We start from the raw sequence: 23,512 nt of genomic DNA, 5'->3' as shown, positions 1-23,512 counted from the left end.
TAATTTAAAAGGAATGTCAAGAAGCAATCATTCCTTAAATGATAGAGTACTCTCCAGAGACTGAGATCACTGTAGCTGGCCAGAAGTTATTGCACATAGCCAAGCATTATAATTTAACTCTTATAGCACCTAATTTCTGCTATACTGATCTTTCTATTAACTCTTAATTTAAAATGTATATATTTCTTCTTCGTATATTACCAAAGTATGCAAAGTATGGAAAAAATATTGAAAAAATAAACTTGCCATGTGCATTAAATACATTTACAATTATTTTAAGCACATATAAACAATATAAGGCTGCAAGCTTTACATTGTGAAGAGCTTTGATAGGATAATAAATTAATAAAAATACATTTTATACAGTGTCATGCAAAACCATCCAGCAATGTCAACATCTGAAATCAGTCAGACAATGTCAGCTGTCCTGAACTGTATGCTTGTTATAAGATACAAAGTACATTCCTCTGGTCAAATTATTCTCATGCAGACTGTACTTCATATCAGGCTTTATAAGATTCACGGCTTGGGATAAATTAATAACATAAAATAAAAAAGGCAAGATTCAGAGGAGCTGAAAATCTCTTCCTGGATTACATTTTACGACCAGAAAGATTTCATAGAGTTACAGAGCTGTTTCTGGTGGCTGATGTTAAAACCAAGAGGTTGTACCCATTCCCCAAGCAGTCAACATTCAATTAATGGCTTGTTAAATACAAGTTCAGCTGAAATTGAAATGGAATGAAAAATAATAATAAAGAGTTATGTCTGAGATGCTACAGGACAATATGCAGCCCCATTTCCTTAACCTGGACATCTCAGGACCCACTTTTGTAAAGAAATAGGCAATTTATAACACCATCCACAGTGACATATCAACAGACACTCCTTTTTATGTGTACATTTGATTTTTTCAATGATTGTAGCATTGCTCTGGCCTGTCATGAACTTTGAAAATGGGCTGCTGTCACAGCTAATACAGGAGCAGCCAGCAGTGATGCTTGGTTCGGTGGTTTAAGGTTTCACACTATATATGAAAGGAATTAAAACATTCATTATACATATCTTAGCCATTTTACTGATGTGCAGTTACTCACTGTTGCACTGCTGAGAAAAACAAATACAAACACATCGTTTCTTGTGGAATCCCAACAGCTCCAAGCTATTGAAGCAGTGTTATATCTCCCTCTACCTCAATGTCTAAAGTGCTTTCATACTGGCTAGTTATTTGTTAGGAGATAAGGGAAATATTAATAGTATCTCAAAATGACATAAATGAATACAATAAAAGACTATTTAGCCATATGACAAAACAGTGACTGACAGCATTCATCCATTCTGGTATGTCCATGCCATTTAAAGGAGATACAAGTTCTAATAACTGATCGGAGCCTTCTTTTATTGAGCATTATTTTATTTAGCTTAAGCATAACAGTTTTAGGATTTTTCTATCATTGTTGAGTAGGCTTCACTGGACTAGCTATCTAACAGTTTCTATTAATAAACAAACATGGGTTTAATTCATTTATAGCACTTTAAGAATAAGTGCCACTATCTTTTTCTTTTTGGGGGGATTATTTCTTAGGTTGTTACTAAATGTTGTATATTCTTCACTTATATCCCAGAGGGGAAAGACAATGAATTACATTTTATCATCTAAACTTATTACCTGGTTTTCAACATGTCAGAGTGAAGCATAAATTGAAGCAGAAACCATTACCTAAGAATTATTGTCACATTTAAAAAACAAATCTCATTGTAAATGATTATGGCAGCCATCTGTGCATAAAGTAGTTTTAAGACATTCCGTTCATTTTTTTCCTCTCTCTGTCAGTGTTAATAGCAGTAAATAAATCTATTTAATTTGTTTTCACTCACTACAATTTATGAGGCTGAAGTTCAGTCACAGTAAGCACAGAAAACTAATACAAACCCCAAATGTACCACTGTACACTTCCATCCAGTTTTTATATTTCAGAACTGGGTTTTTATCAGTAATCAAAGGATGATTAATGAGTTGCGCATAAACAAATTTAAACGGCCATACCCACCCCAGATTTTGAACGTAATTAGAAAAACGAAAGGGGTGTCTGCTAGTAATTTGCTAGTAATGGAGTGTTATAATATGAAATCATGCATTCTCACCTAATTGGGACGGTGGATTAAAATAAGAATAGAAGATTAAAAACAAATGATAACAGAAACGGACTGAAGAATTAAGCTGTATTAAGAATTAATGTAGTATAATCAGCAGAGGCCAATCAGGTGAGCTCCAGGGACTGCCTTCACAGGCCTATAGAGCAGCCCAGTGGGCACAGAGCGCAGTGGCAGGTTTTCACTCTTGTCACCAGATGGCTGCTATCAGGCCCATGGCCCAGCCTGCTGCTGCAGCCCCCAGGGATCACAACGTGCTTGGCCGCAACGGCAATTCCTGTTATTTTGCAGAGGGCCCACATTGATTGTTTTGACTAAATCTAACAAGGGCAGGAATAAGGAGCTACTGCCCATAGAGCACGTAGCCTTCCAGACTTTTTTTTTGTGTGGATACTTAAATGCCAGAATTTCTAAAGTGAGTTATTCAGTGTGGTTTCTTTTAATTAATACATAAACACATAATGAAAACATTTATGATCACAGATTGCAAATGAAAAACAAAACAAAGGAATAAATAATATCTTACATAATAATCTTACATCTTAATAATAATTACAAATGAGTAGACCAACGCCAAGTATAGCCATTTTTGGTGCAGTGAGATCCAACACAAACAAGATCAAATACTGCATCAAATTTGAGCTGTAAAAGATCATTACAAACTGTACTTTGGTGCTTATCATATACATCAGTTCTGTGGGGAGAAGGGGGAGATTGTTTTGTTCGTGTTCTGGCCACTTCCCCTGAGCATTTTTAACGATGACTTTATCTCAAGGAGCACAGACAGTGAATTGCTCCCTCACACCCCAGAAGGGTGGTCCATCCCGTGCAGACGGGGGTTGTTCCAGGGTGTGTGAGCTCACGACTCCTGAGTATATCATACTCTTGGCAGGCGAGTGTAGGCTGCGGCTCATACGCCTCAATGTGGGGCCGGGCTCAAATCATTACAATCATCTGTCTTGTATTCTGAGCCAATAGTGGCAACTGTATAAAAACCCTCATGAAATAACTTCCTGCAACATGTAACCTTAATTATCTAGCAGACTTAATGAAGCCTAAACTCATCAGAAAATAATTAACTGAACATTACATTTGATATGTTTTTTTTTTTCTCTCTAGGTTATTGCTAAATCATTACAAAGAGACCCCTGTCACAAACAAAGGGTACAGCCTGATGGGGAAAGATGAGATGAGAAAAATATCCTGCCAACATCTGTCTTTTGTTAGCGTGTTTCATTCTCTTAGGGTCTTGTCATTGTGCAAATGTAGGTTGATTTTATAGCTTTGCTGATACAATAACATGTATAATAAGTAAGTACTCTCTCTTATCTTAACAATTGTAATTATTACTTTCACCAGTACTATAAAAATCCACATAAATACATAAAAAATTTTTTTAAAGAAAATGCTGAAAAGGAACCGAGTTTATATCCAGTACAATGTTGTCTTCAGTCAGCCAGTGGCAATAATTAATTGTTATGGAAGATAAATCTCTGGAAGTCAAAACAAAAGCAAACATCTGCTGTTCTTTGTTGTTTTTGTGCAAACAATTGCATACACACCTAAACCAGTTGCCAATTTTCCCCTGATTCACCTGTCAAAGAACACGTGCCTCATATTGAGTTAGCCAAAGAGGTTTGCTTCAGTTGTCAACATCTGTATACTGTGTCACAGGGAGCTGTGTAAAGACTGGCAGCTAGAGTATCATTTGGGGACATTCCTATTTGCATTGACAATGAGCTCTTGTGCTGGAATGACCACTTAACCCTGGATCCTAACCTGCACTCCAGCCCAGCACTGAGCCCAGCAAGAGTCATGAGTAATGGCGAGATCAGCTTCAGGAGCATGTGTAAGCCCAGTGAATGATAATATACAAGAGCTCTGCCTACATTTTCCTCTATATATCCCCATGTAATCTGGTAAATAAAATGGATCAAACTGGAAAGGAATACAGATCATGTTTTATATTTATTTGTTCGGTATTGAAAAACTAATAAACTATATCTGGCACAACTACAAGTGGGGTTCTTTGAATCCTATTCCAAACATGTTGTTACATTTATCAAATGAACTGGTGTCGAGTGTTTTTAATGTCACAAATAATTGAAAATGCCGTCAGGGTTCAGTGAATTTATAGCAGAGAACAGAGCTCTGAGCTGGTGGTTAATGGTTCAAGTGCAGCACTAGCCAGTAGTGGCTGGGAATCTACTCTGGTGTTGCCAAGTAGCTTGACCCTGAAACACACTGCTTCAAAATAAGGTTATGTTTTCACCAATGTATTGATTTAAGGACAATATTTTCTGCTTTAGAGAAGTGTTGGGATCAAGAAGAAAGCCTGAGGCATACAGTAGGTGATTTCCTGTAGTACCTTGATATGGTGCAAGGCCTCTTCTTCCCCTATGGGGTCATCTTACATCTTCATGCTTCATTATTTTCCATGGAAGCGCTGTACTTGTTTGGCAATTCTCTTTTTATATACCTGCAAAAGTTGTGCTTTTGCGGGGAAGCCTGTGTATGTGCTCCCATTGTAGGTGTTTTATATACACTCACCTAAAGGATTATTAGGAACACCATACTAATACTGTGTTTGACCCCCTTTCGCCTTCAGAACTGCCTTAATTCTACGTGGCATTGATTCAACAAGGTGCTGAAAGCATTCTTTAGAAATGTTGGCCCATATTGATAGGATAGCATCTTGCAGTTGATGGAGATTTGTGGGATGCACATCCAGGGCACGAAGCTCCCGTTCCACCACATCCCAAAGATGCTCGATTGGGTTGAGATCTGGTGACTGTGGGGGCAAGTTTAGTACAGTGAACTCATTGTCATGTTCAAGAAACCAATTTGAAATGATTCGACCTTTGTGACATGGTGCATTATCCTGCTGGAAGTAGCCATCAGAGGATGGGTACATGGTGGTCATAAAGGGATGGACATGGTCAGAAACAATGCTCAGGTAGGCCATGGCATTTAAACGATGCCCAATTGGCACTAAGGGGCCTAAAGTGTGCCAAGAAAACATCCCTCACACCATTACACCACCACCACCAGCCTGCACAGTGGTAACAAGGCATGATGGATCCATGTTCTCATTCTGTTTACGCCAAATTCTGACTCTACCATCTGAATGTCTCAACAGAAATCGAGACTCATCAGACCAGGCAACATTTTTCCAGTCTTCAACTGTCCAATTTTGGTGAGCTTGTGCAAATTGTAGCCTCTTTTTCCTATTTGTAGTGGAGATGAGTGGTACCCGGTGGGGTCTTCTGCTGTTGTAGCCCATCCGCCTCAAGATTGTACGTGTTGTGGCTTCACAAATGCTTTGCTGCATACCTCGGTTGTAACGAGTGGTTATTTCAGTCAAAGTTGCTCTTCTATCAGCTTGAATCAGTCGGCCCATTCTCCTCTGTCCTGTATGCATCAACAAGGCATTTTCGCCCACGGGACTGCCGCATACTGGATGTTTTTCCCTTTTCACACCATTCTTTGTAAACCCTAGAAATGGTTGTGCGTGAAAATCCCAGTAACTGAGCAGATTGTGAAATACTCAGACCGGCCCGTCTGGCACCAACAACCATGCCACGCTCAAAATTGCTTAAATCACCTTTCTTTCCCATTCAGACATTCAGTTTGGAGTTCAGGAGATTGTCTTGACCAGGACCACACCCATAAATGCATTGAAGCAACTGCCATGTGATTGGTTGGTTAGATAATTGCATTAATGAGAAATTGAACAGGTGCTCCTAATAATCCTTTAGGTGAGTGTATATCACTTCTAAATTCCAACCCTCTCCTTCTGAAGGGATACCTAATTAAAATGAGGGGTACCTAATTTTCTTTTAGCATATTCACATTTCACTCTTTCATCAGCAAACCTGAAGGAGACATATTCTGGCCTTAGATATCATACTGTGTGCTGGGGTGGATTTTGATACGTCCCAACACAACAAATGACCGTGAAAAATGTCCCATCTCTTCCACTGACACTGTGAGTCACATGACATTAATGCTTCTTTCCGATCACAGCTTCCCAAAACAGTTGTATGTTAACTATTGTTATTACAATGATAATGCTGCTCAAGGTATAATTTGTAAAACTAAAGAGAGAAGGGTCTCTGTGCTCGATATCTTGGCGATCCAGCACAGAGAGCCAGTGCAGATAAAGGAGCAGAGCACAGTTCTGGCACTCACGGCCATTGGCACTTACCGTGGTGTATTTGCCCAGCTGGCAGAGGGAAGGGAACGTTTCCTGATGAGCTTTCTGGATCTTCTCGATGAGATCCTCTAACTCGGCTGTCAGCTCGTAGCTCTCTGTGCACTCTGGCTTTGGAGTTTCTTTCTTTTTTTTATTCCGGTCGTTTCGAACGGCTGAAACAATCAAGGCACAAAGATCAGTGTAAAATAAAACGCCAGCCTCACCGCACACAGAAGTCATTCAATTATTCCCACCACAGATGATACAGTGAGCCGGTACTGTATTTTTCAAACAACCAAATCCGTGCAATCTATGGAGGACATTTTCTGTTGATTTCATTTTGATTAGTGCCAAAAGATATTGTTCAGAAATTACACACCCTGCAAAATTAACTTGTTAAAATCCACACGAGTTGTGGAGGAATTGAATGCCATTGTCCTTGACTGATGTCAGTGTAAAATGACAATTTCAAAATTAGCCAGGATTTCAAAATCTGTTGCAGCATTGTTGTACAGTAACTGAAATCCTAATCTTATAATGAGTCTGGAAATTCTGATTTCTTGTTGTTTGACAGTGGAATTCTTTGCACATTTAACAAAGAATGTTGTCAGGAGCTTGTCATTTTCTTTCTCTTTTTTATTTAAAGTGAAATCTCTTAGCACTACACAACAAAATAAATAAATCTTTAAAATCTTTAAATATAGAAAATGAATTTACAAATTGACTTAATGTCCTTTTATTCAGTAAACAAGACAGTGTGTTAATTCCTAAGCAATAATTTACTAGACTGAAATGAAAATGTTGGAAGCAAACAAATTAACAAAAAATGAAAATTAAATTAAACGGATGTGAAGAGGAATCTCTAATTATTTTGTATTTTATTTTGTCTGGTTACATGTTACAAATACTGCAAATACAGTCGTCGCTTCTATTATTTTTTTAATATTCCAGTGAAGTAAAATTTGTCATTATGATAACATTAAATAATAAAATTAAAACAATTGTCATCATAATAAAACAAATCTGTTTTTCATGGAGCAAGGCTGGCATGTGAATACACTCGTTCGTGCTGCTTCACTCACATTTCACAAACAAACCCTTGAAATAAATCACAGCGGGATGCATGCCCAGAATACTTATTTAAACAATGAATATGCCTACATGCCATAATTGAAATGTATAACATTAAAATTAGAAAGCATTAAATTAATGTGACAAAATATGAATTTAAAAGCAAACAGTACAATGATGGTTTTCATTTTTCTAAAACAGTATCCCTTATGTACTACTTTTGCAGGTACATAATTTCAATATTGATGTTTTTTTTGTTTTTTTTACATTAGGAATACAGAGATGGTCTCAGAGCAAAACAATAGTCCTTATGCACTGAAACACTACTTCAGTAGTATACTAAATCTCTTTCCCTAAGAAGATGGAGAAGGAAAGACCTCTTTGCCAAATAGCAAGAATAGCATGAAGCTCAATAGACCGTCTTTCAGCATTACGGTTCATATTTACATATTGACATTGACAGCATTTAGGGACACTTTTTTTTTGCCATGATAATGCTGCTGACTATTGTTCCTACAGCTATTTGTAAGGTCAAACTTTGCCTTCAGGCCACTGTGAAAGTGTCTCATAGTCATGCTGATGTGATAATTCAATGTAACATGTAATTATATATATATATATATATATATATATATATATATATTATACACAAACACTATATGAGCAAAATAACTAAATATGGTGTATTTCAGTTCTGTAAGTGGTGATGCTAGATGTAAGAACATGACAGGTGATGTTAAGATTATGTTACAGCAAGCCTCTAACGCAAGGGTGAGTGACAATGACAGAAGACTCTCTTATCTTATTGTAGTTGTCAGAGACCTAATGAACATTAGTCAAAGGCCACTCTTACCTCTCCATGAGCAGACACAGTGAATGTGATGATTTAACTAGGCCTGAAAGGGGATCTTCTTTCCCCACCACTCACACAGTTGTGCTGCAATCTTTTCTGAGCTTCTTAAGTTCAGCCATCTGGCTTTGTTTGAAAGATGCATCTAATTCCCAGCTTGTATAAAGGTGATTGTCTGGTGTGTATATACACCTGTACACATGTTTGCAACTGTTTAAGTATGCATTTGATTAATCACAATAGCATTTTAAATTACCTTCACATATACAATAATTAGGAATTCATTACTTTTCAGGTGTATTTCTACCCTCCCTACCTGCCTTTAAAGCAGTCATTAGCATCATTAATCCACTCTCGCTTGCCAATTAAATCATGGAGATCTGATAACAAATTACTCATATATTAAGAATTCCTTTCTATTCTCCTGAAACTGCAGGCATGCTGTCCTGGCAAACTCTTCAAGTGATAAGAAAGACTTGTTGAGGGCAAATCTCATTAGTTGAGTTGTTTTTGGTATTTTAAAAAACAAACTCGGTTAACAAGATGTGCTGTCAATGAGTTGAGTAGTTAATTAATTGTAACAGGTGTAACACTCTGCATCACCTGATTACAGTTTAGTTGATGTCATTTTAATGGAAAGCAATTATTAATACATGTGTGGTTCATGATTAAATCCCTGTGATTTAAGTGAGAAACTGACATGGATTAAAAACACTAATTACAGCTTAAAAGGCAGATAGGGAGAGCAGAAAAAACTTTGAAAGTGGGAAACCCCCCAAAATAATATTCAATACAGATTATAAATGTCTAAACTTTAACATAAATCCTTAAATGTATAATTATTTGAAGCAGATCATGCTTTTATTCTAGATTGAAAATATATATCTTCGGTAGCTGCTATACAGTGAGGGAAAAAGTATTTGATCCCCTGCTGATTTTGTACATTTGCCCACTGACATGATCAGTCTATAATTGTAATGGTAGGTGTATTTTAACAGTGAGAGACAGAATAACAACAAACAAATCCAGAAAAACGCATTTCAAAAAAGTTATACATTGATTTGCATGTTAATGAGGGAAATAAGTATTTGACCCCTTCCACTTAGTACTTGGTGGCAAAACCCTTGTTGGCAATCACAGAGGTCAGACGTTTCTTGTAGTTGGCCACCAGGTTTCTCAGGAGGGATTTTGTCCCACTCCTCTTTGCAGATCCTCTCCAAGTCATTAAGGTTTCGAGGATGACGTTTGGCAACTCGAACCTTCAGCTCCCTTCACAGATTTTCTATGGGATTAAGGTCTGGAGACTGGCTAGGCCACTCCAGGACCTTAATGTGCTTCTTCTTGAGCCACTCCTTTGTTGCCTTGGCTGTGTCTTTTGGGTCATTGTCATGCTGGAATACCCATCCACGACCCATTTTCAATGCCCTGGCTGAGGGAAGGAGGTTCTCACCCAAGATTTGACGGTACATGGCCCCGTCCATCGTCCCTTTGATGCGGTGCAGTTGTCCTGTCCCCTTAGCAGAAAAACACCCCCAAAGCATAATGTTTCCACCTCCATGTTTGACGGTGGGGATGATGTTCTTGGGGTCATTCCTCCTCCTCCAAACACGGCGAGTTGAGTTGATGCCAAAGAGCTCGATTTTGGTCTCATCTGACCACAAAACTTTCACCCAATTCTCCTCTGAATCATTCAGATGTTCATTGTCAAACTTCAGACGGGCCTGTACATGTGCTTTCTTGAGCAGGGGGACCTTGCGGGAGCTGCAGGATTTCAGTCCTTCACAGCGTAGTGTGTTACCAATTGTTTTCTTGGTGACTATGGTCCCAGCTGCCTTGAGATCATTAACAACATCCTCCCGTGTAGTTCTGGGCTGATTCCTCACCGTTCTCATGATCATTGAAACTCCACGAGGTGAGATCTTGCATGGAGCCCCAGACCGAGGGAGACTGACAGTTATTTTGTGTTTCTTCCATTTGCGAATAATCGCACCAGCTGTTGTCACCTTCTCACCAAGCTGCTTGGCGATGGTCTTGTAGCCCATTCCAGCCTTGTGTAGGTCTACAATCTTGTCCCTGACATCCTTGGACAGCTCTTTGGTCTTGGCCATGGTGGAGAGTTTGGAATCTGATTGATTGATTGCTTCTGTGGACAGGTGTCTTTTATACAGGTAACAAGCTGAGATTAGGAGCACTCTCTTAAAGGGAGTGATCCTAATTTCAGCTCGTTACCTTTATAAAAGACACCTGGGAGCCAGAAATCTTGCTGATTGATAGGGGATCAAATACTTATTTCACTCATTAATGTGCAAATCAATTTATAACTTTTTTGAAATGCGTTTTTCTGGATTTTTTTGTTGTTATTCTGTCTCTCACTGTTAAAATACACCTACCATTAAAATTATAGACTGATCATTTCTTTCTTTCTCAGCAGGGGATCAAATACTTTTTTCCCTCACTGTACAAACAATCTGTACCTATCTTCTAGTTCTGGATTTTCCACTGCATAACTGCACAGTGTTTAATCTCACATGCTAAAATGTCCTTTTTCAGAAAACTGAAAACAGAAGAATGTTGTTGTTGATGGCAGCAAAGCAAGAAGGCTTTTTCAGTACTTTTCTAATTGCGTGTGACAGAACTGGACATGCTGGACAGACCAGACTGGAGAAAGTGTAGTTGGATCTCATATTTTCAGGATGACATTTTCCTTTTGAGTGCCTTGCTCAAATGTCATTCTGTTCTATTACAGTGACTGATTTATGCCCCTAGGGTCATTGAGATAGAGCACTGCTCAAACCTTGCTACCAGAACCTATATTCTTGTTTTCCATACCTCTTCAATAGAAAAAAACACAATCTTCTATCACCTACTTCAACAGACATCCAAAACATATTCAATTATTGTTAAATATCGAAGCCAAAATCAACACACAAAATAGGATTAGATTAAATGTGATGACCTGCATTTTCGGATGCTGTGCAACTGGATGCTTTTGTTTGGCTGCTGTACTTCAGGCACTCCAAAAAGATAAATAAATGGGCAGAGACAATTATACAATCATGCATTTTTAGATTTATCTCATGAGTAATAGAGTATATTTGTCATTGTGCAGTTAATAAGCAATTGTTTATTCAGCATTGTAGCAAAAAAGATTTGTTTTTTAATAGTTTTAGAATTTAGTTTTTTTTTTTTTTTAATATAACAAAAAATATATATGCGTACAGATGTGAAACACAAAACATTCAGTGTGTACCATCTCTCTGTGCCTGAAGGGATTCAGGCCTAAGATTTCTGAGCTGGATTCTTCTAGGTCTGAGGTAGCTTGCCCCAGGCTTGTTCATATTTAACTCTGGTTATACAAGTTAGAAGTGGCTCATAAATGTATTATGACTTGATTGATGCACTGTGCATATATGTTTTATCCTGTTATTGAGGTTAGTGGAATGCCAAGTTTCTCTTGGAAGAGCAGAAAAATAAAGAGAATTCAGATACAATTCACATGATATTTATGAACACTGAAATGCTGACGATGAGCTGGGAGTTGACAGTAGAAAGGAAATAAGGATATAAGCTAAGATTGATGAATGCTAAATTCTGTTTTAATACACCATGCCTCTGTTGACTGCACATTTTACACATTATGAGAGTGAATTCATCTCCTCTGGAAAGAAGGGCAAATTCATAGCAGGTTAATGCATTTTGAACACAAGCTTCTTTGATAGGAAGCCACAGAGTTTGGAATTAAAGAGGATTGGATTATGTTGTCCCCATGCTACTCCTAGATTTCTCCACTGCTGGACTAGATTTCATAAAAAATAACAACTTTACAATACACATCTTGCAAAAAGATTTAGTTTGACTGTACAGTTAGGAACTGCATGTCTGAAAAACTTCACATGGTGCAGTACAAGCTTTCTAAATGAGCTGATTCGCCAATTCACTTATCTTCAATAAAAGACTCCATCCTTGGATTTCTTAATTAGGTCAAATAGTAAGTCTGACAAAAATAAATCTGTGTAAGATCAGTCAATAAGATAAGTATTTTTGCATTTATATCCCCCCACAAAGCTCGTTATTGTGTTAAAACATATTCTGAGACTGGGAGATGCTGTGAGTAAACCACAGCTTTGTGACAGAAATGATTTGTAGTGCAGCACCGCAAGACAATAAAACCCATTGTATTCGTAACAAGCTGGGCTGTTTATCTCAATCTTAAGATTTTAGCGCATGACCCCATGAGATATTGGGAGATTTTCAGTCACTCAGTATAGTTTTATGCCAAGATTTTAATCGGAAATTGAAGCTTGTTTCCACCATCAGTAAAAGAGAGAAAAAAGGAATCAGAATACATTCATATAAACTATCAGCCTCCAAAGCCTTATCATGTATGCCAATGGGCAAGTACAAAACAGTACTTCAGAGTGCATAGTGAAATATAGCTGACAGTGATTATCTATTTCACGGTTTAGAGTTGTTCTCAGGGCCTGCATGCCTTCTCAAGCCTGTATCTATTACTATTACAAGTTACTTCTCTACAGTAACATCAGGTCTGCATAACTCATTGCTTTCAATCTATTAAGCCTTTACAGAAATAGAAAACACCAACAGTTATAGTTTATTTTAGTGTTTCCAGTACAATGTTACCAATATAAACTTGACAACCAATAAAAATCAAAAAGAACAACAGGTTCTGTAACTGACCTTTACCCCATAAACCCTATTCACCCTCACAGGGTGAGCTTGATAGGAGAGAAGAAGAGATCAACCAGCCTGTGCTAAGAGATGTTTATGAACACTGAAAAAAAAAAAAAAAAAAGATGGCGGTTATACTATTTCAGTTAGGTGATGTGCTACAGCCCCTAGAGCATAGCAGCTGTAACTGAAAACAGGAAGATGTGTTGATGAGAAAAGCGTGATGTCAAATGCCAGCCTATGTGCTCTGTTGTGCTGGTGTTTGCTTTTGCTTTTGAGATTTGAGGCGAGTACACTTTCATACCAATCCCATTTACTCTGATTATTCCTTTCTCAGGTGTATTTCAGTAGGATTGCCCACGAAACACTGGATAATAATTAGTATTGTTAGTAACTGTTATCCTTTTAGCCATCTGTCTTTATATTAGCTACCGTTAGTCGACTGCAGTGAGAAAATAGGTCAGAGCTTTTCTGTGGCACTGATGACATGTTTCTGACTCCATGAGAACTGTCTGTGACGTGCACAACCAAGCCGATGAACCGATGTCAATGTGGGCATGTGAGGAACATCGCACTACACCCAAGGACAGAGGCAGAAATACATTTGGATTCAGCTTATAATAACTTTCTTTTTAAAGTTAGATTCCCCATACAGAAAAATATATACCCCCCGCCACACACACACACACTATATATATAGTTTAACCAAACTAGAAGGCATTCACATCAAAGACTTCCCCCCACAGAATGGCGGAGGTTCGTCCTCCCTTAGGCGTAGCTTGTAGGAGTGCTCGATAATACTTCCCCTCTCTAGTCACTTGCAGCACAGTACCCTTTATGAATGAGTAATATGCTTTTCATTATATCTTATAAAATACATATTAAATGAGCCTCATACATATTCAATACCCTGCCTATCACTGGGGAAAAAATATACTAGGAAAAAAAAAACAGAACTGCAATAAAAAGGCTTATTAAGATATCATCTTGTAAATTATCTAGAATGAGGGGAAAATGGCCTCGCTTCATTTGCTCAGTGGCACCACAGAATTACATCCTTTCCACTGTATAATGTGATCTCAAACACTGAGAGGCTGCACTGTGGTGAAACGTGTGCATACTGAATATCGCCTGTTCATGGGACAGTGCAGATGCGAAACAACAAATATTATATATATATATATGTATATATTTGATTCAAAACAAAAAATACCAAACAAAGAAAATAGGATGTATATGCTTTTAAAAATACCCTGGATTTGTATCACTAGGGCCTGTTATGCCTGGGAGAATGGGAAGAAAGCTTGGAGATGTGCCTTATGTGGTAGTGGTTCTCTCATTATGCCAGTATTGTATTATGTGCTTAAAGAGAGAAATGTGTGATTTAAATAGTTCATATATATATATATATATATATATATATATTGCAGCACATGGTCACTCCAAGAAAACCACACATTACAGCCTTTTGACAGATATAAAGCCAATAAGTCCCGTGGTTCTTGGTACATTACCTAAATTAAAAATAATAATAAACCACTTAAAGGGTTGAATTTTACCGCACCACACTTTGTGGTACTTCTGCAAATCTAGTAAAAAAAAAACAACAACAACAGATCCCTCAGTATGCTGCTGCTTCTCTTGATATTGTTTCAGAGGTTTTATAGGTCATAATGAGAAGATGGTTTGGTCGTTCTGTTCTACATAACTGGCAACTAGAGCTGCCTAACAAACTCTTTTTATTTGAAACAGTCAGGTATTTGAATTCTGTCTTATATGCTGGGAACAGTGGGAAAAATAATATCCACAAGGTTTTGTATCCCTCCCCTGCATGAGCATAAAAGTCTAATTGGTGAGGAGAATGAATAAACAATTTGGCTACTTCCAATGTCCTCCCCTCTGTGTTGAATATGCAAATGTAATCCAAACTTGATTCAAATTCAACATTATATTTAACATCTGTATGCATTCATTTTCCAAAGCGAAAATTTAAGGCAGTATTTAATTATTTTGCCATTCGTACTCATCTGGGCATGTGACAATTGGCTTCAGGCACACTTTGAAAGGGTAGGCACAGTTCCATTTCTGAGGTAAGACCGGCCTGTAGAAAACTTTCTCAGCTGTGCGGTCTCCAGAATCAGACTCCATCAGGAGCCTTGGACATCGCAACAGTTGTATTCTTAGGCATTGTCAACTGCTTTGCGGTGTTTATAGGACACTCCCCTCTCTTTCCTCTGTATTAAGACTTTCAACTAATGCTCCCATCACCAGAGCATTGTTCAAAAGTCATTCTGAGGAAGGCTTTCATCTCCAAGTGGCTAGACTCCTGTTGGGACTTCATGGGTTAAACTCTTTGAAAACCTCTGTTGAACCACCACTCTCTGTTTTTGGCAGAGGACTAACTTCACTGTCATGTCTCGGTCTTCCCACCTGCACTACTGCCGAGATCCACTGAATGGCCTCCCATTACACTCCATCAACGCACCCCACCTGGATCAGCATTTAGCAGCCAGAATCCTAACTGCTAGAAATTAGCATAAACATTGTACCCTACGTCTGGTTTGTCAGCCCTGGCTGTATGTCAGGTGTTGAATTGCTTGGAAAATATTCTTATAAGCTATTATGTCTCTCACAACACTAATCTTGATTACCTCTTTGATCTGATGACTCTGTACATTTCTTTGTGAACAACTGAGATTTTCTGTTTGTGGTCTGCTCATTACTCCTGTACCTAACATTTGTCTTACCTATGCAATTTGTAAACTGTTCTATGGTGTTTTTACTGTGCCCTGTTGTAGCATGACTGATAAAGTACTCTGGGATTGTGTCCATGAAGAGGCATTGGATTAAACACAAAGTGAGTGATGGAAGATTACACCCAGCCTGCTGCTGCTGGTCAACGTGTGGTGCCAAGGAACAGCTCATCAGTTTTCTTCGCATTTTATAAATTTGAAATTACTAAGCAAACTGGAAAGGCTATTATTGAATTTTTCAATGCAGCTTTCTTCCATCTTTTCACAGCTCACAAGCATCTCTTCAAAATGACAGCAATTAAAAACAGCTCTATAGAAGAATGTACTTTGCAATGCGTATCTTGAACAACATCAAAGCAAAAATGAATTTCAGTTCTGGCACAATTAATGTTAAGGACTAGTATTTATCGGAGGAAGGAAAAGTAGCGAAAGGAATTGCAGTGAATGTAAGATCTTCCTTTGTCTGACCCTTCTTTCTATTGCAAATTAAATTGAATTAATAAAGAAATAAGACTAAATAATCCCCCTAAGTGGCATACATTTTCATGCAGACAACCGACTCTCCATCAATTGAAAACCCTTTTTATGTTAGACAATGCACTTGATTAATTTGTTATTTATTTACGTTGTATCATCTTGACTGTGAAAATATTCATTTAGTGAATTCCATTTGTTAAAACAAAGCTCTGGTGTATTATGAGCCTTATGTATAATTCCTAATGTAGCCTAATGATCAGTTTCCTGAAAGAAGCTGAGTCCACAATCAGGCATTGTTTCTACTGTGGTTCATTATTGTAAGCATTAAAGGGGTATCTGCCTGTTGGAGTATGTTGGTGGTATAAACTAAAAACTATTAAAGTTCATAATATACAAACAATTTGATTTCTAATACTGAACATAATGAAAGTATCTGTCAAGCTGGTTTTAACTTTGAACTTACAGTTGTGTAAAACTGTCACAGTCTTTCATATTTAAAATGTACATCTTATGTTTTCCTGGGATTCTTTGGCTTTTTTTTTTGTACCCATCTGTTCTATGTAAAGAGTATGGATGCAATCTTGTTTATAATTGTTGTGTTTTTTTTGTTTTGTTAATCAACTTTTGCAGCTGCTTTTGGCATGCAAGTCGTGCTCAGTAAAATGTTAGTTTCAATTTTAAAGTGACAAACCAGACTGGCTTATGGACCCAGGGGAACAGGACATAACATTATGTTGCCATTTGAGTTACACACAACTGTGATAAATACATGAAATAAAGTGGATTTGCAGAACTCCTACTGATGTATTGTTACTACGCAACGCAGAAAGAATAAAACATGTAAAAATCGAATAAAATTAAAAGCTGTGCTTTGGTAGTGAAAGGTACGGCAGTGAAGCAGTGTCATTCTGAGGTTATCAATGTGCATAAAGCCCTTTTGAGAAATTAATATACCATAATTAGGGATAAGAATAAACAGAAATTGTAAGAGATTCCCTGCTGTTGTTTTTACCCAACAGTATGAGAAAATGCATTGCATTCAGTGATATCCAAAGCCAGCTTGTCATTGTGCACATCAATATAAATTGTTATAGTCTAAACTATTATAAATTCAACAGAACAGAACACTCTCCACAAAGTCCTGCTAAAAAGCATAAAACACTTTTGGATGTGAGCCCATCAAGACGAGAGAATATCGGAAGGTGCTGTAGCTGTAACTACAGGAATAACCAGCTACAGCTTCTGATGTATTATTTCTCAGTTTTGTTTCAGGCTTATTATCTGCTGCTCAATGATCAAAGAAAATGGACAATATTCACATTGAAGAAGTAATGTATTTAAATGAATCTTTGCTTGGAGGAAACACTTGCGTGGGGAAACTCATTAAGGTTGTGAGTCACTTCTTCTTGAAAAAACAAATTATCAAACAAAAACATCAGAAGGCATTATATGATCATAGCTTTGAGGCTTCAATATGATTGGATCAGAAAGGGTGTGTAGCCACCATTTTACTGGTGCATGCTTTTACTTTTGATTAAAAGCACCTTGGGCTGGTCATACTATCACTGTACACGATTCTGGCCCACGACCGTTGAACATTCAATATCTGGCAGTATTCTCTGCCAGATAGTATTCTCAGCAGGAGACAAATATTATATACTTAGGAATACATGTCTGAATGCCAAATGTTATAATTTTATCGACACTTGTTTATTTATTTTTATTCCAACTCATATTTTAAAAATCTAACTAACAGATGTCTAAATAGTTCTTATAAAGAACTAAACATGATAAGTAAATTAAAGACCTGCCCTTCTTGTAAATTATTTTAAATTGAAAGTACATTGCTTGAAAGAAATAAGAACAATGAAAAATTGGCAGTATTCTTCAAATGCCCTTTGAGTACATAAAACAAATCACTAAAAAGCAAATCATTACAAAAACTAAGCTCAGGAACTCCCAGGAATTAATTAAAAATTACAAAGCTTTATATAATGCTTGTACCTGTACTTTAATTAAAATAATTTAGTTTTTCCTTCCAAATTCCACGATCAAAGACAGTTTATTTATTATTATGGCTTAGGAGCAAAATCAAAGGCCTGTTTTTGGTAGAAATTCCTTTATGGAGATTTTCAAATAATTGCTTAATGCAAGCACACAATTAAAACGATATTCACGCAGGCCTTAAAATGTGTGCATTACTCCATGGTTCATAGAAATTAAAGCCCAGAATAATTAAAATCTCTGACCGGCCAGTTTCAAATTGCAATACTAGTATGTGAAAGCATACTAGTTCCCATTAGGAAGAAGCAAGAAGCCTCTTGCAAACAAAGCAACATCAACAAGTGCCCGATTTGTATATTGTGGTTGATGGATGGGGACAAATGTATAATTTGATCCTTGGGGAAAAAATAATGAATTCTGACACAATCAGCTGATTACAATTTTCTGATGTTATGTAAATAAAAAAGATATAGATTTTTATTTTGTATCTAAGACATCCTACTCTAGTTTTTTCATTCAGACTCCTGTAGAAAATGCATCTGGTACATTCTGCACCTTAAGCTAAATAACCTAACTAATAACAGATACACAGATAAGTGTGACTCTGCATGTTTTAAAATAAGGCACTGAGAAAATTATGTGATCGAGACGACTACTGATGGTATATGACCGTCTAGTTCTCTTCAGGGGCCATTTTCACATCAGATAATAGCAGAGTTGCTATATCACCATAACTGGCAGGTGATGAGATTAAAGTCAAACCTATTGACTTAACTAAGGTATTGCTGTTTTCTGGGAGCCTAACTAGCAGGCTATCTGTTGAAAGCATGGCGCTTCGGAAACAAAACTGCAAAAGGGGCCAGTGTGAGCTGAGAAACAGGGTGCTGACCCAGTTGTTCACATGTCTACAGTAAAACTCTAATGCTTTAAAACATCAGCCCTTGAATCACTAAGCCAGCTATTATACTACCACTGAGCTGCAGCAAACACTAACATCAACAGAACAGTCCATAAGCTATGAAAGAAAGACATTATTTATTACGGGTCTTATGAGGAGTTGTCACAAGACATGTTTATAACAAACACAATGTGCCATCACACTGCTGGGACCCTGTAGCTGTTACCAGTAAGTTATATTTTTGCAGGAGGAATGACACTGGTAAACAGTAAACTGAAAGGTTTCAAATTGTCAGATAAAGATGAATGAAAAGAGGAATGATGCAACAATTGTTTTTGTTTCCTGGCCCTTTGCCATGGTTTGTTTAAACTGGGTGCAGGCGTTTTCACTGGGTGATGTACAGCTAGTTTCAATAAGAGATCCACAAGTCTGCACTTACATTCTTTGGACATTCCCACTTCAAAGCAGCGCTGCAGCCGACAGTACTGGCAACGATTCCTTGTGACCTTATTGATAACACAGTTCTTATCTCTGTGACACGTGTAAACCATGTTCTTCTGAATACTTCTGCGGAAAAAGCCCTGCAAGACATGAAAAAAAAAAGAAAAAAAAAAAAAAAAAGAAGAGGACAAACCTGTTAAATACTTTGTGTAGGTTTAAATCCACATAAATCCTTCACAATCCTTTCCATTTTAAGAAACAGACACTATATATATGTATGTATTTTTTATTATTAAAGTGTTTTAGTTTTCTCATATTTGCCAGAGCATGTTTGGACCCAGAGATGTGCTCTCCAGAGACTTGTGGTACAGGCCAAAAAGTGATATAATGGAACACTTTGTTCAAAATGCTGAGTGGTCTTTTAACTTGAGCCATAGACTAAATTGCATCCCAGACCTTTGCACAACAGCAACATTGGATTAATTACGGAGCATTCAGGCCCTCTAGAAGCTGCTGGTGTAAAGAAACAGCGAAGGCACATAATGGATCAACACATCTGTTGTGCAAGATTATGTGCCAGTGAATTTCCAAAGCAGCCATGATGACAGGCAGCTAACTTTTGTTTTTTGATACTGAAAACGTTTTGTTTCCTAACTGTTATGTATAGTCTACACACAAACACATGAGTGTGAATAACTTATTGCTTAATCAAAGAGCAGATGTGTGCCAACAGCCACAAAAATGGCTATGGAATGCCTGTTTTAAAATGTAAAATGTAATTATGTAAAATATGGAACTGCTCTGGTATTTAAATCCTTGACAAAATGCAAATGAAATGTGATAAAACCCCTTGACTTACAGAGAATAACATTCAGTACTAACATGCATAGACTGATGAACAAACAAATATATTAATTTGTTAAAACTAGAGAGATAAAGTTTGTGCACACAGAGAAACCATTCATCTCTGCTGGAGAGACCTAAGCCAAACCTCATGGTTAATCACCTTCCAGCATACTTAAACAAAAGCAATTGCCACACATGACTGCATATCATTTTTGATAGTTTATATATTTAATTATACTCAGGTGCAATTTCACTGCAAATCAGTAGGAGTTACCAACCGACTTCTTCTGAAAACTCTGTTGAAAGGTCTGAAAAAAGGTTGCTATGTAGAGTACAGTAGGTTTTTGAAGAACGTTTTTTGCTATAATACTGTACATTTTATAAGAATTTTATAAGAGACTTATACCATGTGCAATGGCTATAAAGTCTCATTAATTGGAAGGAAACAAAACATGTGCTATTGCCTTGGATTTCAACAAGTTGCAGAAGCATTAAGACCTGATTTCTTTTATAGAGGATACTATAAAATGTACAATGAAAGAGGCCCTCTCTTCAACCTCAAGCAAATATTTTTATTTTCAAATCCAGCTGAATTGAAACAGTAGTTACTACCGTAAAACAAGGCATAACACATTCCTTCATTTTGCCTATCCAAATAAGTTTGTGGTTTATTACTGCCATTGGCCATAATAACATTATATTGTGCTGATTTCAGTAAAAACAATGAGATTAAACATTCCCCCAGTAGTGCTACAGATTAACAGAGTTACTTTTAGCTACCTATTGCAATATTTGAGCCACTGATCAGTTAAACAATTTCCATATTTTCAAATAAGATGTGGTCACAGTTATTTTCATGCAAAGGTATTGGGAAAAGATTGATCTACTTCTTTGGGTTTACACCAAAGCAGGGCCCTGTACCATCTTATAATAAACAGTTTAAGTTTTATTTTGCGTTCTTATCTATATTTAAATAATTCGCATATCAGATTGGCACTCAGGTACCCAGGGCATAGGGTAGATGGTTGCACAGTGCTTATGAGGGGAGCACAGCTAATTAAAACATATATCTTCCAACTGGTTGACAAGTGACATTGTGTAAAAAAAAAAAAAAAAAGTTACAGTGCATTGTCACATCACAGCTATGAATTAGCCCAGCAGCTCATTCACAGAACACTTGCAATATGTTTGAGCACAGTTGGGCTGCCACAGCCCCAGACAGCACTGAGTTTTCTAATTGCAATGTAACAAGTTCATGACCAAAAGTCATTTCCATCAGATGACTGCTCAGTCACTAAGAGTAATGGCTGTCTGTCTCACATCCAAATGAACGCAGCATTCAGTCTGAAAGCTGGTATTACCCAAGGAAAAAAAAAAAAAAAAGACAGTTCTGTAAAATGGACGAGACGAGGGAAAACGCGTGGCTCCTCTGAAACACCCCAACAGAAAGAGCATTTTAAGGAATGCTCCAAAGAAGAGTAAACAAAAGGTGACATGATTGCTAATTTAACCATCACAAAGACAGACACCATTCTATGTGGCCATATTGGAAAATTTCATACAGATGAAGGTAAACAGACTTCAAAGTGAACTACTGTAAGCACAACAAAATGTTAGAACAGGCTGGAAGATTGGCATGCCATGATGAATCATACTTTTCAAGTAGTGTGTGTTAATATAAATATATATAAGTATTTATACCAAAATGAAAGGTTCTGATAAAGAAAGCTGAAAAACCTGTTGCACAAAATATAGCTGACACACATATCCTTATCTGTTAGCTTACACTTGTGAACTATGTAGGGACTGAGGCATACCGCTCGGCAGAAGGGCTCACAAGTATTTTGGTGAAATTGAGCAATTCCACAATTGAAAGGGAGGCTGTGCAGAAGAACTGTCAATATAAATAGTAATGTGACTCCTACTGTCAGACAGCATGTGATCCTCAGAAATCAACGGTCCTGTGAAAGGGGGCTTTATAGCAAACAAACACAATCCCAAACCTACACACACAAACCTCCGTGAATCAACAAATCACACCTAAGGCCTGGACAGGCTTTAATCCAGCCACACATAAAATCTTGCTAATTACGCTTCAGTATTAATTTATACCATATCTTTACACATTTATTCTCCGCATCTTATTTTCACTATGCACCACATATTGCATATTTCATAAACTCTGCAGTGTGGTTTTGGAAGTTTTGTCTCCCTTAATGCTTACATAAAACAATATACTTCTATGTTACATCTTCCTGTTGTGCCCTGTTTGTCTGGAACGCGCCCAGCGCTAGGTTGTGGTTGTGATCGTGGACAGGGCTCTCTTGTGAATGGGATGGCCCACTTCATCAAGCGTATCCTTTAACACTGCGGTCACTGAATTTTAGCCATGAAGTAAACCGAGTCCTCCTGCCTTTGAATCGAATCCTCTTCCTCCAGCAGATTTCTCCCTATAAACAATATCTTAATTGGGATCATTATCTTTCATCTTGTTATCTTAATGGGGGATAGATAGGGTGTCACTCATAGCCACACCACGATGGGCGTTCTCATTTACAGATTAAAAAATGAAAGTGCCATCCATAAATTATTCAAATCCCATTGTATCGGGTTGTGTTCTCTAAGCATTCACCACTGGCGATAAAGGCATCAGATTATTTTTCACTCTTAATTGTGTTGATATCTTATCTCTCCTGTGGAAAGTGGAGAGGGATACTCGAAACCCCACAGGATCACAACGAAGGGGAGCAATTAAGCAGGCCTATTATTTACACCTTGAGTTTGCTACAGAGGAGAGGTAATTCTATTACAAGAGGATGAAAAAAAAAGTTGCTGTTCACTTTTGTATGAGATGTGTATTACTCTGTTGAACATGGGAGAGGTGACTACAAGGTTAGACAGCATTCAAAGGAACTCCCTATACAGAGTAAATAAGAGCCCAAGAAAGAACCAAAGTGTACAAAGAGAGGCTTTGTAATGGCTGAATGTGAAACCTCTGCAGATAAAACACACAAGCAAAAGGCAGTCTGAAAGGCACTGTTAAATAACTCTTTTTAATGCAAAACAAGACGAACCGCCAGGTCTCAAGCCCTCCTGACTATTAGGGATCTGCCGATTCTGCAGTTTGACACACA

The 23,512-nt window shown here is 37.5% G+C and overlaps 1 protein-coding gene across 1 annotated transcript in view; it reads right to left on the bottom strand.

Moving 5' to 3' along the window:
• LOC136760356 (retinoic acid receptor beta) overlaps nt 1–23,512 on the bottom strand; it is a 59,712-nt gene that overhangs the window by 15,642 nt on the left and 20,558 nt on the right. Inside the window, exons 3-4 of the mRNA XM_066715720.1 lie at nt 19,531–19,672; nt 6,362–6,522 (exon numbers count right to left, since the gene is read on the bottom strand). Coding sequence (XP_066571817.1) covers nt 6,362–6,522; nt 19,531–19,672 — 303 coding nt within the window. The remainder of the gene's footprint in view (nt 1–6,361; nt 6,523–19,530; nt 19,673–23,512) is intronic.

Source organism: Amia ocellicauda, chromosome 10 (assembly GCF_036373705.1).
Source record: "Amia ocellicauda isolate fAmiCal2 chromosome 10, fAmiCal2.hap1, whole genome shotgun sequence".
Taxonomy (NCBI): Eukaryota; Metazoa; Chordata; class Actinopteri; order Amiiformes; family Amiidae; genus Amia; species Amia ocellicauda.
Note: the sequence above shows the minus strand (reverse complement) of the source record. Positions and strands in the feature narration are given on the sequence as shown.